Source organism: Hippopotamus amphibius, chromosome 15 (assembly GCF_030028045.1).
Source record: "Hippopotamus amphibius kiboko isolate mHipAmp2 chromosome 15, mHipAmp2.hap2, whole genome shotgun sequence".
NCBI classification, from domain to species: domain Eukaryota; kingdom Metazoa; phylum Chordata; class Mammalia; order Artiodactyla; family Hippopotamidae; genus Hippopotamus; species Hippopotamus amphibius.
The window spans coordinates 62,836,435-62,856,489 of record NC_080200.1 but is presented as its reverse complement, the minus strand read 5'-3'; the positions used below and the strand labels follow the sequence as shown (position 1 = coordinate 62,856,489).

At 43.6% G+C, this 20,055-nt stretch overlaps 1 protein-coding gene across 10 annotated transcripts in view; it reads right to left on the bottom strand.

Moving 5' to 3' along the window:
• Positions 1 to 20,055, bottom strand: part of SEMA5A (semaphorin 5A) — a 482,622-nt gene that overhangs the window by 154,376 nt on the left and 308,191 nt on the right. For all 10 annotated transcript variants that reach the window (XM_057709296.1, XM_057709288.1, XM_057709292.1 and 7 more), the window contains 2 exons: positions 12,221 to 12,319; positions 10,391 to 10,604 (listed from right to left, as the gene is read on the bottom strand). In XM_057709296.1, the coding sequence (XP_057565279.1) occupies positions 10,391 to 10,604; positions 12,221 to 12,319 (313 nt within the window). The remainder of the gene's footprint in view (positions 1 to 10,390; positions 10,605 to 12,220; positions 12,320 to 20,055) is intronic.

Below are 20,055 nucleotides of genomic sequence, written 5' to 3'. Positions count from 1 at the left end.
CTACATCTCAACTGAGCAGGACCCTACCGGGCCTTCCCAGGACAGACCCTCCTATCCCCAGCCCCATCATCCTCTGACTGCCTCTTGTCTGTTAAAAAAAAACTCGGTGGAAGAATACATTTCGTGAGAGAAATGGGAAAATACAGAAGCAGAGGAAAATGGTCAAGGAGGACAAAATAATAAGCGCCATTAAACAAAGTCAAGGATCTTCAGTTCCTCCTCAAGGACTATAGATGATATTCTAAGCCCTGTTCTTTGAGGTATTTTGCAGATACTGAAACCCCCACCAGGGGCAAGAAGTTAACTGTATGCTGCCCACAGGCACTTAGACCCCAGACAGGTTGCAACTGGAAGGTCAATGATGTTGACTACTGGTTACCTCACCAGCAGTCCGTCCGAAAGATATCCATGCGTTGATCACATACACTGCAACTTTCTCCTCATCACATGGCCCCTTCCTCTTTTCTTTATATAATCGCCAAGCAAAGCCTGGGGAGAAGAAGTTGGTTCTTTGAGTCCACCCTCTCCCCAGAATGGCTGGCTTCCTCCATAAAGCTCTATTTCCCTTTACCTAACACTTGTCTTTCAGTATTGGATTCTTGAGCAACATGCAGCCAAACCTGAGTTCAGTGACAAAATGACTTACTGGCAAGTACAGCGTCTTCATCACAAGACTGAAGGTATTCTGTGGCTGCCCATCTTTCGGGAAATCAGCACTAAATGGCCAGGGGAGAACACAATGCTATTTTGATAGAGCATCCTGAGAATTGATTCCTTCCCGTCACCTACCAGACGTTTGTGTCCACAAAAGTCTGTGTTAAATAACCCCACAGGCTCTTCTGCTTTCGGTTTAATAACCGCAGCTCATGCCATCTCCTTTTGCAAGCTTTCACCAATCAAGAAACACTGGCCACTATTTCCAAAGTCCCCATACCCCACTTCTGTGGCAGCTTGTGGATAAAAATGTGGACATCAGGAGAGAGATGGAGGCAGCTTAGAATGGTGGTATTTCCAAAGGTATTGACTAACCAAAGGGGAGGCCAGGAGCCTATAGAGGGGAAAGGATCTGTCTTCAAATCCTAGCTCGTGCACGCACTGGCCATGTGGCCCTGGTTCAGATAACACATACATGGAGTCTCCCATCTACCTGGCAAGTCATAAATAGCCACTGTGCCTTCCCCCCTGCACCTGGAGTAACAATTGGATGTACCAGAGACTCCAGCAGGTGCACAGACAGGGAAATGATATGCAGGGGGGCCATTTATTTAAACTGGTTTCTGACCCTACAAAGATCATCAGACTTGGTTTACAACACTCTTTCCAAAATACATCCATCCCACACAAGACAGACAATCCACCAATGCCCTCTGATAGGCTTGATCAAGCCTGAAAATTAGGAAAGGGCAGCTCATCATGCTGGGTCCCATGCCATGTGATTTTGCTCTCACGCTCTAAGTCCACGTGTCGTCACCCTAACAAGTCAAGGCTTCACGAGTCAGCTATCACGGGTTAGCCTTTCAGCTGCAGTACTGAATAGAGCCCACTGTTCACAAGGACACCCCTTTCAAAGCATCTCCCCAGATGCTGTCCGGTAAAATACAGAACTAGGCTGCTGACTATGCAATTGTAATTTTTGCTCTGGGTTTTACTGAGTTTCTTTTTCTTGATAAATACTATAGATTTCCTAAACAAATATACTTCGTTCCACGGCCCCACTTGTCTTTTATTTTGCTTTAGCAAATCTTGTCTGTCCAGGGAGAACCTAGTGCAGACTCTTCACACATTCAGGGACTGCACTGTGTAGACTCTGCCCAAGGTGATCTCACTGTCCCCAGGATGGAGCCTAACAGGGTCACCCCAGCCTGGCATGTCTGGACCCCCAAGAAGTGGTGTCTGCTCCCAGGGAGAATCAGAGAGCTCCACAAAGCACCTGTCCTCACGATAAGCAGAAACTATTTCTCCTTGAGTTAAGCACAAAAGGGATTTTTCTCCCTCCAAGTAAATTATCTTTAATCACTAGGAGGTTAATCATTGTATTTTAAAGACCTCAGAGTCTATTTAATGTGTGGGTAATGTCAATAAAGTATTTCAAACCAGGAGAGTTTGAGGTTGTTACAAAAAGAGTTTTCTTAACTAGAAACATAATAGCTCATAAAAATGATACTATGGACTTCAAGTGTGTTTTCCTCCAGTAGAGGTCAAGGTTGGAATCTCAGAGGATGGAGGAAGCTGTAGAGTTCGTGGAGAAAATCCAGGAGAAAGACAAACGCTGCCTCCAGGGAAGGAAACTAAGCAGGTTGCCGCGTGCCAGGGAGGTTATGCCCCTGTAGATGTCCACGCTGAGTCAGCAAAGCTCACTGATAGATTCTTTTTTCCAAGTTCCTACTGAGGTTTTAGTCCACGTGCAAGCTAGCAGTTGGCTCAGAACCCACAAACTCAATTTGTACAATGTTAATCTGGAAATGTCATTTTTTCCCTTTGCACGGGTTGACTGTTTCCCCCATTTGATTGCCAGTTTCTTGAGTTTTACAGCTTCTCTATTTTAAGCATCAAGCATTAAACATTTATTATCCTGCTTTACAGTAATCATTTAATAAGGGTTATTAACGATTAGTATTTTAATGCATTAAGGCTGTTAAGGTATTTATCTAAACACATAAATTTGTTTTAAGAGTGATTTTGGCACAGAGGAAAAATCCAATTTTGAAACCGGTATGCCCAAACATGTAACTCACTATTTCAAATTCCTCTAGAACATTACCCAATCAATCACGCTGTCTTTAATAACTGACTGAATACATAATGGGAGTCCAAATGAGATGGAAAAGGAAGATTTCAAATGTTTGCAATTGCATCAGTTTCAAACACACAAATCTGTATTTTTAGAATTCTGGGTTACAATTAATATGACACCTTCCCTCTGTTAACAACAAAATTCATATTTCTACTACTTATGCAATGTGCTTGTCTCCTACCCATTCAACAAACATCATTGGAGCCTGTGTTTCAGGCACTATATGAAATGCTTATCCCACCTAATCCCTGCCCTCACGGAATTCATGGATGGGGAAAACAAAGACGTAAACTACTCATCTATTAGCTCATTTATTCAAAAATGATGTATAGGGTGCTTACTGTGTGTCCAGCACTGTTGAAAGTAAATGGGATACATCAGTGACCAAAACAAATAAGCCCAGCCATTGGAGAATCTACATTCTAGTGGAAGAAAGGAGACAAGTACTAATAGAGCATAATACTAAGGATAAAAGTCTAACATCGCGGGCTTTCCTGGTGGCTCAGCGGTTAAGAATCCACCTGCCAATGCAGGGGACATGGGTACCATCCCTGGGCCAGGAATATCCCACGTGCCGTGGAGCAACTAAGCCCGTGCGCCACAACTACTGAAGCCCTCGCACCTAGAGCCCATGCTTCTCAACAAGAGAAAGTGCATGTGCAGCAATGAAGACCCAACACAGCCAATAAATAAATAATTAATTAATTAATTAATTAAAAAAAAAAAAGTCTAACATCACTAAGGGGAATCAAGAGGGCCCCCTGGAGGAGGGGGCCATTTCAAATAAGGTGGTTGGGGGGAGGCCCCCTTATGAAGCAGCATCAGAGCAAAGACTGGATGGGACTAAACTCACTGGCCACATGGATTGTCTGTCTGGGGCAGAGAGCTCTCCAGATAGAACTGGGACCAGCAAGCTATAGCCTTCAGGCCAGATCCTGCCTGCTGGCTACAAATAAAGTTTTATGCACACACCCCATCCACATATGCGTTGGCGATGGCTGTTTTCATGTTACGATGGCAGAATTGAAAAGCTGCAACAGAGACCATGTGGATGCAAAGTGTAAAATATTGACTCTCTGGCCCTTTGTAGAAAATATTTGCTGATCCTTAGGAGGACCAGCCATTGCCAGCGTGCAGCAGTAAGAGGTTAAAGCAGTGAGACCCAGGGGCTGGCAGGAGTGAGCACAGGGAGGCAGTGGGAGACCGGCCAGCAGTGCCTCGGTTTTCTCTGCAGGTGAAATGGGGCCTCGAGGAGTTTGGAGCAGGAGAAGGACCACGCGATCCAGTATCATGGGGTGCGTACAACCATGCCCAACACCCGCCCAGATGGGATGCAAGGGACCCACAGAGTCCCGGGGAAACTGAAGCTTCAACTGAAGCTACACAGGAGCAGGAAATACAGAGGAGGCAAAACTCGAGGGAAGCAAGAGTAGCATAAACAGCACGTGGGAAGGAGCGTGGTGAGGATGGCAGGACACCGCACACGCCTCCTGAGAGGACACCGAGAGGGCACGTGGGCCAGGTAGCAGTGGAGTCAGATCACACAGGCTGGGGCAGAGAAAACCTGATGAAGGTGCCACAGCCGGCCCCGCTCTCCCCTCCACGTCACCCTCGCTGACAGCTGATGTCCCGGCCACCACCCGGGTCTTGCGACACTGGTGCGGGGGGCAGGTGGGACACCCACTCATTGGTGTTGGTGGTGTCATCAGACATTGCACCTGGAAGTCTGGTATGAGAACCAAGGCACTCCGTTTGCTCAGAGCAGGCTGCTGGAACTATACCAAGTTATTTACGCTGAGTGTCTGGGAGGTGTGGTGGGAAGATAAGAGGCTTGGTAGGTCCTTATTCAGGGCTCTCTGTATCCTAGCAGGATGTCATCCTGGACAGCCCAATGTCACCATTTGCCTGAAGAGTAGCCCTGAAACACAGGGGGTCCCCAGGGGCGGGGGTCCATGAAGGGTCATGACTTGTCATGTTCGGTCTACATGTTCCGACGTCCTGAAGAGCATCCTTTGTGTTGTGTGCTTCTCCTAGTCTGGAGGGTCAGAGTGCTGTCTTTTGCTAAGCCTTCACTGCAGCCCTTTAAGGGAGTAATTCAGACACAGAATGAGGGAGATGAAATCCACTTCAGAAAGCTGCCTAGGAGAGAGGCACTCCTTCCCCAGAGACTGTGGGGTGGAGGAAGGAGGCACAGTGGACAAGGCGGCAGTTTAAGTGGACGGACTGTCCACCCCAGTGCTCTGGAGGAAGGAGGAAATGGGTGCAGGCCAGCTCTGCCCGGGGCAAAGAGCGTCATCCCCTGAGCCCTCCTCAAGGACTTCTGATGCTCGCTGGGAACAGGAAGGCGACCCTGTCTGTCGAGGATGAGGAGGATGCCGCTGAGAGTGGGAGACTGGGCAGCTGAGGATTCATCCACAGCACAGAAAGAGATGGAAGAGTAGCGTCGGAAAATAGGACAGGAAAGTTTAAGATTTCAACGTATGAGTGTTTCCGGATTAGGGCACTGTTACGGGTTGCACCCCCCCAAATATACGTTGGTACCTATAAATGTGACCTTATTTGGAAATAGGGTCATGGCCAATATAATTAGTAAAGATGAGGTCATACGGGACTAAGGGAGGTCCCTAATATATGAAGACGGCCAGGCAAGGACATGGAGTCACAGGAAGGAGGCCACATGAACAGAGGCCAAGCCTGCAGTGATGCTGCCAGAAGCCAAGGAATGCTGAGGGCTAAGAAGCTGGGGGAGGTGAGGAGGGACCCTCCCCTGGAATCTTCAGAGAGGGCATGGGCTGCCGACACCTTGATCTTGGACTTCTCACCTCCAGAATTCTGAAAGAATACATTTCTGCTGGGATAGGGAGGGTGGGAGGGAGTCGTGGGAGGGACGGGATATGGGCTCATATGTATAAATAGAGCTGATTCACTTTGTTGTACAGCAAAAACTGGCACAACAGTGTAAAGCAATTATATTCCAATAAAGAGATTTAAAAAAAAGTAGGCATTTCTGTTTTAAGCTACTCACTTTGCAGTACTTTGCCCCAGCAACCCTAGGAAACAAACAAAACACACACAGCCACCGTCCAAAAAGTCGCTGAAGGTGGGCTTTGAGGAAGTAGAGTTGGTTGGTGCCTGGCTGCTGGCTGGCCGGAGGCTGAGGAGGAAGATGTCTGGCACAGGACTGGCAGAGGCAAGCGAGAATGTCAGTGACTGCTGTATGGGTCATGCCATGACTTGCTCTACATGCATGAATACAATTATGCGGAAAGGCTATCTCCAACGTATAGGCAAATTATCCTACACACAATTTAACCACAGCAGTGAATCTAAAAACAGAAACTGTGCTGACCCTGGTTTACAGGTGCTCCCCTCCACATCTTCCCTGCTGAGAAAATTCTCTTTCCTCAACAGAGAGATGTTGGCAAAAAAACTAGAAAATGTCCAAAACAAAGATGTGAGCTCTGTTTATCATAACATGTGAACAGCTGTTAGCTGAGTGACAGCCGCCCAGGGACCCTGAGTCCTGCTTACACCTGGAGGTACCACAGATTGGGCAGTGATGTGAGTATGCCTGGGGAACCTGGATGTGGCTGCAGCAGGACAGGATGGTCAGGAGAGGCCGCCCAGAGGGGTGGCAAGTGGCACAGTGGGGACAGGACAGAGGAGGCTTGTCAGTGTCAGGAAAGACAGGAAGCAGGAGGCTGGTAGGTGTCAGTAATCGGGACCCAGCGCCCCCAGTGTTCCCCCGCGCACTCAGCCAACAAGCATTTACTCACTGCCACTACCATCAGATATTGTATCAGACTTTGGGGAGTTCATAGTAATTACATTTATTTATTGAATACCTGCTGTATGCCACTAACACTCATCCTCTCTGCGTGGTCTCACTTGATTCTCACAACGGCCGGGTCTGGTGCCTAGTTATCTCCAGTTTCCATTGAGGAAACCAAGAAGTGAGACAAATCAGCATCCTGAAAGGTAAGCATCTATTCACCCCTACCCTTTTATATGCCACTGAACCCGTGAAAAGAGAGTGACCTCTGCCCAAACGACCTTGTCAGTTAATAGGTGCTTGCTACCCTGTTCTCTGTCTCCTGCTGGTGACTGGGATGGAGGGCTGCCCTTCCCCAGCTCCTGGTACTCGCTTCTGGGATCTGCAGGTAGTAAACTTGTGACTGTACTTCCTTGGAGTGAGTGTATTGAAACTGCACCTTCAATCAAAGCCCCAGGGTTTTCACTTCCCCAAAGTGGGAGCTCGGATGCTGAGGGAGCTCCCTGCAGACCCCACATGGCAGGCTGTGCCTCTCCATCCAGCAGGTCATAATCCACATACTCTTAACACACCCGCCCTGGGACTTCCCAACACGCCCACCAAGCTCGAACAAGAACAGATCTAACTCTCTGATCCTCACTCGTGGACTCCTGTGCCTTGACCCTCGATCAGTTGAAAACTCAGGAGAAGAATATGAGAGCATCACTTAGAAGGTGCCTAATATCACACAGGAAACAGGACCCTTCTTGGATACTGGAGAACTAAGGGTGTTTTTAGCTTCATTGTATTTCTTTGTTTTTGTCTCATGGAAGAGGGAGGAGATCTGAGCATTTTTATAAAAAGATAATGATTATCTCCAGAGAGCAAGAAATTTAAAGATACGGAAAAAAAGGATAACAGGTCAGGTAACAACCTCCAGTAAAGAAAGAAAACTACTCCAGAGCACATTGGAAAGAACAGAGACAGGGCGTCTGGTCAAAGTGCAGATGGCAGAAAAAGTGTGGATTCCAATTAGGACAGTGAGAATAAATGTCCCTGCATCCAGGCTCAGAGGAGGGACAGAAGCAGAGCTAAGTGGGGGGTCAGAGGCCAGAATCTATGCTGGATGGAGGGTCAGAGCAGAAAATCAGAGGTAGAAATGATAACTCAGGGTTCAATAGAAGAAGAAAGTGTCCCAAGAGAACACAGGAGAGAGAATCAATACTCAGCACACAGGAACTTGGGACCCTCGGGGTGGGGGGGGCTCTGCTCTCTGTCCTGGGAGAGAGGGCCTTCCTAGTGGGGGCAGGGAGGGAGGGGGTGCTGCTCTCTGATGAAAGCGGGCCTTTCAGTGCCATGGGAGTTATGACGACACTGTGAGCCGAGTGGCAGCTTCACCATGTTTACATTAGACTTATTTGCAATGGCTGCAGTTGTTGGATAATACCATATATGATTTTAGGACATATATGCCTATCATGACAGTGGAAACCCTGGGTGAGCACTTCAGCTGTCCTCATGACATCATCACCTGACTCTCAAATGGAAAAGATTCCACCCAGAGGGTTAACAGAATCTGAGCACCTGGTCTGCCTGGATATCTAAGTCACATGGAGAGAAACAGTGTTTCTAACTCATGCTATAACCTGAATCATTTGTCCAAGATATTCTTCAGGGTGTCACTTCTGGGAAAATGAAGAGATTGTGCTCCTAATTAATTTTTACTTTGCTTTCAGCAAACTCTGAATGCAATGCTTGTGGCTGGGGAAGAAGTCATTTTGATTTTTAACTGGACACTTTGCTTGGCCAGTAAAAATCAACAAATGAATAGAAAGAACTTTTAGCTCCACAGATGAAAGCATCAGAGCGGAAAGACCTTCCAGAGAGAGTCAAAAGGTCCAGCTGAAACCAGTTCAACAGAAATAATGTTAATATAGGGAATCTAGTCACTGCTTTGGTTTGGGAAAACAATTCATGTTGCTCTTTCGAAGCACAAGGAGTCATTCAACTTGCTGAAGAAACTGGATGAGGACACTCTTTTCTCTACAAGGGAGTCTTTTAAAGGCAAACTGTGATGGCTGGTTTGACTATATTATTTGACAAAATTCTTGTGTGTATATGTACACATACATGTAAACATGCATCAATGATCATTCTAAACCAGTGATTCTCAAAGAGAGGCAGTATTTTCCCCAGGGAATATTTGGCAGTTTCTGAACAAAATTTTTGTGGTCACAGTTCAGGAGGGGGCCATGCTCTTGCATCTAGTGGGTACAAGCCAGGGATACTGCTAAGCAACCTACAATAATCAGGACAAACCCCCACTCCCAACAAGAATTATCTGGCTCCAAACATCCATAGTGCTGAGGCTGAGAAACTCGGGTCTACAATCATGAGCTTGTACTTGGCGAAAAGCCAATACATCTTTGTATGACTTGAAAGCTCAAAACAGTAAATATTATTGCAGCAATTACAAGATTGCATCTTTATGCAAACTATCAAATAAATGCTTGAGGGAATGGATTACATATGCTGCAATATATCTATCCATAACATTGTGTTTGCTAGTGTGTGTGTGTATGTGTGTAACCATATTCACACATGAATGTACACATATCCAAAGGGCTGAATTTCAGCTGGCAAGTCTCGGCACATAGCCAAGTTTAACTGCAGTTTGGGTGGCTGGAACCACTCTCTATTTGTTTACTGAGCAAGTGACCAAGTTCTAAGCCCAGGATTCAAGGGACATCTTCTGGAGGGTTCTGATTTCTTCAAAAGGAAAAAAAAAAAGGACACAAGGAATGTGGTTCTTCTTCCACTGGATATTGTCATATCTGGATGCAGTACCAGGAATTGTAGCCATGAGTTTGGACCCAGGAGCAGAGCTAGCCTGAGGACCAACCTGATAGACTATGGGTGGCAGAGACAGTGGCTATAGGACTTGGGTCTCTTAGTAACTCGAGTCATTAAAGTGAGCAACTCTGAAGACACCTGCCCTGACCTTCTAGTTATATGACTTGAAACCTTTTTAAAAAAATTTGGTCAACATATATGCACAATCTAAAAAAAAAAATGATACAAGTGAACTTATTTACAAAACAGAAACAGACTCACAGACTTCAAAAACAAACTTATGCTTACCAAAGGCGAAACATAGGAGGAAGGGATAAATTAGGAGTTTGAGATTAACATACACAAACTAGATAATCAACAAGGACCTACTGTGTAGCACAGGGAACTCTACTCAATATTCTGTAATAACCTGTATGGGAAAAGAATCTGAGAAAGAATAGATACATGTATATGTATAACTGAATCACTTTGCTGCACACCTGAAGCTAACACAACATTGTAAATCAACTATATTCCAATATAAAAATTAAATAAAAAAATTGATCGAGCTATTTGGAGCTACCTGTAGCCAAACACATTCTTTTACACAATTGTCAGAAACTTTCATGAAATGCTAGTAATTTCCCTTTTTAGGTATATAATAAAGAAGTTAAGAAAGAATGCACATGAGTCTACAGATATCTTTGACACAAAATCAGATTTCCTAAACTTCTAACAATAACATGAAAAAGCAGCTTAAGTTTGAGAAATGCTCATCTCAACATCAGCTTTATTATCATGTCCTATGATGTTGAGAATATCACTTCTCTTCCTAATGGGCAAAGAGCCATCTGATGCCTTTCCACACTGAAGTACAAAACAAGGTATATTTTGATTTCTTTAGAAAATGAAGAAATTATTTTTAGAAGCTGTGACAGTTTGCTTTTTAGCACCAAGTCATTGGGCATCACAGACCAATGGGGTGGGAAACTGGGAGTGAGGGTAAGACTTACCGTTGAGCCATTTGGAGTTGTACTGCGCAGTGCGGAGAGGGGGTAAGATGCCCAGACTGCGGTAAATGGCGGGATCGCGTCCCGGGAAATCCATGGCCGTGGCAGCATAGAGCTCCCCGCCGGCCGTGAGGAGAGCCGTGGAATTGTGCTGCGGGCTGTAGGGGCAGCGGGCCATGCCGCTGATCTGATCATGGATCTCCGTCAGGTTACTCAACTAGGCGTGAGGACAAGACAGAGAAATCAATTATCCCGCATGAAACCCCTTTAATAGTGTAATGGATCACATCCACCCAAATTGCAAAGGAAGCATGTACAATAAATAATCTGGGGCTCATACGATGTGACAAACGTCTGCACCCTGACTCGGGTGAGCACAGTACGCTGTGGTCATCCTTAGGGAATCTACCAACCAACCTCTCTCACCATCCTTTGAGTTTGTGAACCTTCGGCTATTGGATACTCACAAAAAGATGACGTTAGATTACTGTCTACGACTTCTATTTATAATGCATGGGGCAGTGCAGATTCTTCCACCTTAATTAAAAAACCAACTTCGATATTTATAGAAATATAAACTGCAATAAAAATTAGGTACAGATTTAAATTACCAATAAAAGTGAATCAAAACACTATGACTAACCCTACACTGTGTTCACAGGTAAGGATGTGTGGATATTTAGCTCCATGTAACCCAAGTTGCCAAGGCTTTAATTTGTAGCTTCCAGAGAGGCAGCTCAGTGTCTTGCAGTCCACGGGTGGGAATTCAGCATCTGAGAAGCTAAACAATCACCGAATGAGAAAAGTTCTTTGGATGGGGAGTGAATCTTTGCTCCACTGGTTTCTTTACTCTTACCTGAGATGTACGAGAGCAGAGGGATCAGGCGGGGGGGGGGCTCAGATACACTGCCTGCTTTATTAGACGTGAAGCCCCAGGTAAGCTACTCAACCTCTTTAAGCCTCAGACTCTTCTTTTATAAAACGATGACCCCAAAGATAACTACCGCGTAGGATGGATGTGAGGATGAAGTGATTGGGTTGTTGTAAAGTGCTTAGGACAGGCCGTGGTACCTAGGGATCTTTCTGTGAGCGTCACTTCTTATCCTCATCCTCCCTTTAGTTCCACTAACTGAATGTTAATTTGAAAATAACGATTAGTAAAAGAGGACAATAAACTCAGCTTTTGAGAGAAATTGTGTAACCAGGAAATTAACATAATGATATTTGTGCATCATGTTCCTTGAGGAAGATCAAATGAATATCCCAAATTAGGAAGATTACACGTGTGCTCTGATAACCCTGCATTTCTACGGGTATAAGACCTGGATGCTGAAAATTCCCCTATCAATAACGACAGGTTAAAGAGGGTGGCTTATAACTTTACTTTCCTAGGGTTCCATTTTGTTGTTGGTTTGCTTTACTTTTACGACACACTTCTTATCCAATTTGTAAACTGTATTTTCCTCATTTGGATTATGATTTTAGGTCATTTTAATACTTAGTCAGTCTCCCTACAATAAAGCAGAATAAGAAATAAGAATACATTTAGGATTATGTTAAGGGTCTCGTGGGAAAAAAAAGCTGGTAGAAATAGTTTGAAAGCATATTTAAATTTAATTAAACAAGCTGTAATTATGACCAGTTCTTTATATGTGTTATTAGTAATAGATCAATACATTAAATATTTATTCGGTTTGACAAGTTTTTTTTTTTTTTTTTCGAATTAAAAAGTAACCCTTTGCAGAATAGAAATACATTTAAAACTAGGGTGTTAATAGAATGTTTGGATTTTCCTGGCATTAAAATCTGCCAAAGCTCCACATGAAGCCCTACCGTGCGGTTGGTGCAGACAGGCGTGAACGCGTTGGTCCCGCAGGTAAATAACCGGTTGCCACCCACCAGCAGTACCCGGATGTAGTTCTGACATTCCTCCTGGGGGAAAAAAAATCACAAGAAATTCATTAAGGAGCCCTGAGCACAAGAGAAACGGTGAATATGAATACATCTTGTCTAGTTCATAGATTAGATGTTAATTAACCAGCTGAAAAACAAAACAAAACAAAAAATCTCTCGGATGTTGACCAAAAAATAACAACAAAATTCTAAAATAATCTGACTTTCTCTGCATACTTACTCAATAGAGGATATTTGTAAAGATAGATATACATATATGTTTGGTTAAAATCTCAAAGTGTGTGTCTTCTTTTGATGAATGTGATTTCATTTGGAGTTGAATCTGATAACAGCGCAAGCCCTAAATTGCCTTCAACTTATGTTAAGAAAATAAAGAAAGAAACTATAAGACGCTGCTCATGAAACAGTGTCTTAGAAAACTTCCCCAGGAACTTGAAAAAACACAGTGAATGCTTCCCCGGATTCGAGAGTCACATGTGAAACCCTGATTACAAGTTGGAAGAGGTTTTACATATTCTCAAATGAACACACAGCAAGAATCTCTAAACATGCTTGATTCTTTGATGAAAAATTAAAATATAACTAGTAAGTAAAGGACGTCTGGGACAGGAGGGGGGAAAGCCCATGCTGAGGAATGACCCAAGGATGCAAAACATACACATAAATCTGGGGCCTTGTCCTAGCAGTGCAGGAACTTTCAGCTGGAAAGCTCTTCATTCCTTCAGCCGGCAAGCATTTACTGGTTAGATACTCTTTGGTAGAGACTATGGAAGAAGTCACAGTCTAGGCCCTTAGCACAAAATTAAAATACATGCAGTTGTCCTCCTGCTCTAATAAGGAGGCACAGGAGAACACCATGCTGCTAACTGCAGATGAGAGGGGCAGGGAGGAGGTGTAGGAAGGCTTCCTGGAGGAGGTGACACCTGAGATAAGTTTCAAAGGAAGAGTAGGATTTGGTGAGGCTTCCTGGAGGAGGTGCCACATGATGCTTGCAGGATTTCACTGAGCAAAAGAGGGAAAAGACATTTCCAGCAGGAAGAATGGACTGTTCTAGGGCAATATGGCTGGAGAAAGCATGGTGCTTTCGTTGTGTACAGGGGAGAGAGACATGGGCCAGGTGTGCCAGACCAGTGAGTCTGCTTTTTATCCTGAATGTGAAGGGAACATTTTATGTTTTTACTGCATGCAGTCTTGACCTGATTCGATGTTTGTTACGGAAGGACCACGTGGGAAGCCACGTGAAAGCTAGTGGAAGTGGGAGACTGCGGTTCAGGAGACAGGTAAGGAAACCACTTCCATAATTCAGTCCCTCCTGCTTCTGCACCTGGACCACAGTGTGAGGTGTGAGAGGGCAAAGCCAGACTTCAGCAAATGGACAGGACATGGTGACCAACCGAACAACCGGCCCTAGAAGATGCCGCATGACGCTACATTAGTTTGAATCACACATTTCCCCAATCAGGAGGACCTGGAATTAATGGCACAGCAAAGCTCTCTTCAATGGAATGGAACCTCCGTCTCCATGAAAGGTTGATTTGCCAAAACTCAGGCTGTGGTACAGCCTGGCTGTGGATGTAAAATGAGCTACAATATCTGAATTTACTTTCTAACGGTAAAGTGAAATATATCAAAGGTAGGTAATCTTCCTAATACTACTACTAACGATAATTGTAACAAGTTATCATTGGCTGCTAATCTGAAGATACTCTGAGAAAAAAAAGGACAGCATGAAAGATCGAAGTTAACGATTAGAAGAATTAAGAAATGAGTGTCAACAAAAGACAATAAATTGAGTAACTGAGAAAGGTACACCACACGGGGAGGCTTGTTTTGTTCTAATCTGTTTTGTTTTTATAACTGGGGGAATGGAAGGAGAATTCTAAAGAGAAAGAACAAAACCAGCCTTCAGAAAGGCACATCGTTACCCCTTCCCGGGCTCAGGGAGCTCTCGCTCGGAGAACACAGAGCAGGGGCGCGCAGCCCCAGAGAGCGGAGGGGCGCGCAGCCCGAGAGCAGAGGGGCACGAGTTTGCAGAGACAGTATCAAGGCCTGGGTGGAAACACCAGACCCAATCGCATCTAAGGGCACTCCAGAAAGGCATCTCCGGGAATGCAGGGCTGAGACTGCTCTTGAAGGCCGGAACGGACAAAACAGACACACCAATGACACTATGATAAGGAATGAGAGAAAATTACAAATGCTGGAGAGATGTGGGGATTTTGTTTTCTATTGCTGCTTTGAGAGCTCTTTCAAGAATGAGTCAAAATGTAAAAGAATGTTTGTGTTTCGATTTTTTAAAGCAGGAGATTGACACAGGTAGAAATGCGCTAGAGGCAGTCACATCGCTGTGAACTTGGCCAAGGGTAGGTTATTCCAAGAGAATCATCCCCATTGAAAAGACGTGATCGCGTGGCTGGGTCCTACAGAGCCGGTGAAGAAAAAGCAAAGGCCTCTAATCAATTATGGGAAGAGAAACAATCATGATAACAAATGTGGTGTTTATCTAAATCTCCCAAAAGAACAACAAAGTGAAGATAGGAGTGTAGGTCACTGACCTTCCTGAAGGCCCATCATGAACTTAATGGACAACTTGAAGAATGGTTGGGGAAGTGATAACCAGGATACTGACTTGTGTCCCAGGAGAGGGTCAAATCCAACTGGTTAAAAAGTAAATGAGGGCGGGCACAATAGTATTTCAATTAGAACAGAGAGGGACTTCCGTGGTGGTCCAGTGGTTAAGATTTTGCCTTCCAATGCAGGGGGTGTGGGTTCGATCACTGGTAGGGCAGCTAGGATCCCACGCGCCTCGTGGCCAAAAACCCAAAACATAAAACAGAAGCAATATTGTAACAAATTCTATAATGACTTTAAAAAAATGGTCCACATCAAAAAACTCTTTAAAAAAATTCAGTGGGAGATTGGGATTGCCATATATACATTACTAATAAGAAAAAATATCAAATTATACGCTTTAAATACATGCCGTTTATTGTATGTCAATTATATCTCAATAAAAGTTCTTAAAAACAAACAAACAAAAAGAAAAAAACAAAACAAAACAATTAGAACAGAGAATTCACAAAGTATGTTCTGGAAATCACAAGAATACACTTTACTCTGAGAAGGCTGTACCCGCTGGGAAGGGTTACCTGTGCCGTGTGTGACCCCCACACCGACTGGCTACCCCAAGTTGAGTGAGGATGTAGGGAGGGAAGCAGGTAAATGTCAGGAAACAGGACAATCGGACATGGAAGGCTGTGCTGTCTTTTTCTAAGAGGATGCAGGCAGCCCCAGCCCTATGAAAGCCATAGTTGCTTATAGTAAATGGCATCTGACGAAGGTAATGCTCTAGGTGAGCCCAGCATGGAAGGTCGGAGGGAACAGGGAGGAGGATGGGGAGGAGGAGTTCTGTCTCACCCCCAGTGAGGCTGGACGAGGTCTGCTCACCCACTGTGTCCAACAGGAGGACCCACTGGAAGTGGGGTGCTCCTTTTTGCTTCTTCTTAACTGGCCAGAGCTGAACTCATTCACCCAACAGTCTGGGTCAGCTCAGCTCAGCCCCTTCCTCTTTCACTCCCATAAAGGTTCCCTCATGGGTAATTCGCAAACTGCTCAACTGAGTCTACCTAGAAGCAGACTGAATGTGAATCCTAAACAAATGAACACATTGAAAAAAGCAACTTTATTTTTCTTTCTCTTTGCTCCCCCCTCCCTTCTTCTCTCCCTCCCTCTCTCTCTCTCTTTCTTTTCCTTCCTTCCTTCCTTCCTTCCTTCCTTCCTTCCTTCCTTTCTTTCTTTCTTTTTCTTTCTTTCTTTCTTTCCTTCTTCTTTCTTTCTTTCTTTCTGGGCAAGTCCAAGCAAAACAGAATGTAAAAACAAGAAGGAAGAAAGCAGAAGTGTTTTGCTTTTGAGCAGAGGATAAACTTAAGAATCAGAGAGTCAGAATTAAGAATGACAGGAAAAGGACCGAGTGCCGGGCCCTGTGATACTGAGTTTCCTCATGACGCTGATCCCCAAATCCAGATTCTGCTCCGGAAAATCTACAGGAAATCGCTTGGTCAGTCTCTGCTACGGGTGAGGGCTTTTCACGGGTTATCTGAACTTGCTAGAAGTACTGCTTAGACCACCTGTTTTAAAATATAGTTATAATGTAGAAGTCCCTTTAGGAGTTTCTACTCTAGGTTTATCTTTTAAATGAGCTCATCTAAATGCCCCTGGTAAGAATCTCACCTGAGAATTTGTTTCTTTTATCCCATTACTATAGTTTGAAAATGGCACAAGGGGATTTAAGGAATTCTAGTTTTCCAAGAAGTTACAGTGCACATTCCCAAGGCTCCAGGGAGCCTGCCAGCACAGGGTTTCTGTTGTTATAATGAGACTGATCTACCACACTTCGATAATAGCACTTGAACATCAGAATAACCCCCTTGTGCCTGAGATCCCGCAGGTGGGTCAGCCTGTCCTTGACTTTGAAGCAATTCCTGCTTGAACTGATAGCTGACTCACCCAAAGAGCTTTTAGATGAGATGGGCAGATGCCCACTTGATCTCAAGGACATAAGGCCCCGGCCACAGCAGGGAAAGCACGTGTTTTGGGACCATTTTCCTCATGAAATAACTGGGTTTTCCCTACAGCACTTCATCATATTTATTTCCCAAACAGGTGTTCTGCTTGATGAACAACCCAGCCCATCGCCCACCCATCAATCTGAGGGAGGAGGAGGAGGAGGGCTGCACCCTACAGCCTTTACGTGAATTACGGCATCTCCACTGACAGCAGTGTGTCTTCCTGAATGATGCAATACCTTTGTGAGTATCCAAAGTGGAGAACAGCAATTTATAGTAATTGCATGCACCTTTTAGGCGGAATGTATACAAGCAAAATCATGATTACCAGGTGGATCTTGAAAAGCCGTACCATCCAATCAGATTTTATATATATATACACACACACACATACACACACATATATAAGATACATATACACATATGTAAGATATATATATACATGTGTATGAGACATATATATATTCCATATGAATATATATGCATACATGTTACAGAAGCATTTATATAAGTATATAAACATAACTATTATATCCATATTTAGATATATAAATATAGAATTTATATGTATATCTATAAACATAAATGTACAGATACACATGCATATGAATATATATTAAAATAGTATCTTATATAAGTGTATTAATAGAGTATATTATATATTTATTTACATAATGAGACTATTTTCAACTGAGCTGAGTCTAAGGGTGACTTGCTAGGGAACCTCACTTTTATAAACCAAAATTCGGTATGTGTAATCCACACAGGTTGTTTAGTATCTAATCTTCAAGAATCGTTCATTTTTGGACCAAATATACAGAATAAAGGAAACTTTATAGTGTGTCGCCTGCACTGATTAACTCATAGCTTTCCAAATACTGGCACTTTGGATGAAAATGTTTTCACCCCCTACGTCACCTGGTTCCCAGGTGGGATGGCGTCGTGTTTTTCTTCTCTGGTGTTTACCTGTTTGTGAGCAGAATTTGACAACCTGGGAAGCAGGACCGCAGATTACAGCAGGAAGAACAATACACACAGAGCACTGGATTCTAATCAAAACTCTCCCACTAACTAGCAAAATCATTCGAGGAACTTGGTGTTAAAAATGCTGAAATGAGATCACAAATAAGAATCTTTTGAAAATTATAAAGTATAACATGTGCATAAAGGAGCTCTTTCATTCCCTTAATAATCAGTTGTGTTTCCTTTGTAAAGTTCCTAAAGGTCATGGTGGGAAGGGCTTTGGCTTAGACATAATAACCCCAAGAAGACAAGGAGCTCTTGTTAGATCACAAGAGAATTGACTATTTACATTTAAAATAATATTTGTGTAAAACACATTTAAATACTTCTAGAAGCCAATTTTTATAATGAAGTTTCAAAAATAACTAAAGACAACAGACTTTATTATAAAACCTTTCTGAATCCATGAACAACACAGATTTCCCCCTCTTTTTTTCACGGATGGAATGTTTAAGTCATTTCAGGACAAGTCACCCCCTTTCTCCCAAGTGAGCTAAGAATTTTAAGTAAAATAGAATTCAAAGCTCACCATCCTCCCTCCTCTGCTACACAGGCCCAAATCAACGTTCTGGCAATGTTTTCTTGACCCCAATTCCCTAAATAGTCATTTTAACGCGCTGAACATGAAATGATGCTCATCGGTCCGGGAAGCACATGGGAACACCAGGAAATGTGCTCTCTCTCTTCTTGCCTGCTCTGCAGCCCCTGGAGAAATGCTCTCCCCAGAGGACTGCAGGCCAGGCAGTACCGCCCCCGCAGGCCCAGCCCCCTCCTCCACCCTCCACATTCTTGCCTCTGCAGTAAAAGGCATTATGTGCAGAAGCACAGACTGCTTTTCTTAGGGCAGGAAAAAATGAGTTCAGTCAAAATGGTTGGCATTTTTCTCATTTTTGAGATGTCACATTTTGCATTATTCTTTTTATTTCGGGGAGAAGGGAAATTCTGTCCATCTGTGTGTAAAAGTTGTCATATTACTATAGCGCTGACAAAAATAAAAAATAATTGAATTCTTATTTCTAAACTCAGGGCAACTAGGAACATCTGAATTCCACTCTCCCAAATAGATGTTACATTTTCGTCAAATGGACCCTGTGAAAATGTTTTCTGATTTGGCCCCTGGAACTGTCAGAACTGGGAAACTAGGGTTGCGTGAGTTCTGAATTCAGGGGCTAGCCTTTTGGAGCCGTTTATTTCCTTCCCTTCTGTGTTTCAGCAGCTGGGCTCAGGTCTCTGATGGCTACTGCACCTGGTGCCACTTTAAAGAAGCAACGGAGATGCTAAATAAGAGAAAGGAACTAGTAAAAGAAAATAAACAGCCCTGGATGTCCCTCTGGTCTCACCACCCCTGGACCAGCCCAGCAGCACTGCCTAGGCTGATGTCTTCATAGACCTATCACATCATTTTGTGCACGTGAACTTCACTGCACGTGGTTCTGCTACAAAACAAAATTCTATCTCAACCGAGCATAGGTTGTTCAAAATTGTCTGTGAGTTTATCAGTGTACTTCATGCAACCTAAAATAATATGCCATTTCTCTCTCTCCCAGTCCTGGCACTTTGAAATTCATCTTCATCTCTCTTAATACACTCATCTTAAAAAAGAATTCCATCCACAAACGCAGTTTGAATCAGTGTATAATTACTGAGGTTTGCCATTGTTCTTAGCCCATTAAAACCAGAAACATGTGGAACTTAAAGGTATGATTTTCTTTGACCATGTTTGTTCTGCTCATTTTCCTTCTGTGTATCAGGAAACCTCAGTTATGTATAATAATGACCTGTCCTTTCTGTGAGTTCCTAGAAGGCATGAAAGATGGCCTTTCCTGTGTGTTCTCTGGTTTTTACTCGTTTAATTTCTAAGCATCAAACAACCAATGATCACAGCTTAAGGAAAAATATGGGACAATTTTGATTCAGCAGAAGCAACTTCTCACCCCAAGGAGTAATAATCTACCAGTATAAGACTACCATATGGATTGTTTTAAAATTATAGACTCACAGACTATCAGCGGGAGTAACCTTGGCTAAATTCAGTAATTAAATGTTTTCCTTTAACACATGGGAGACTGAAGTCCATAGAGACGAAGGGGATTCCCTGTGATTTTTTTAAAGTCCATGAAATAAATAAATAAATGTGATCTAGGTGAAATATGAAAGTACTCACGG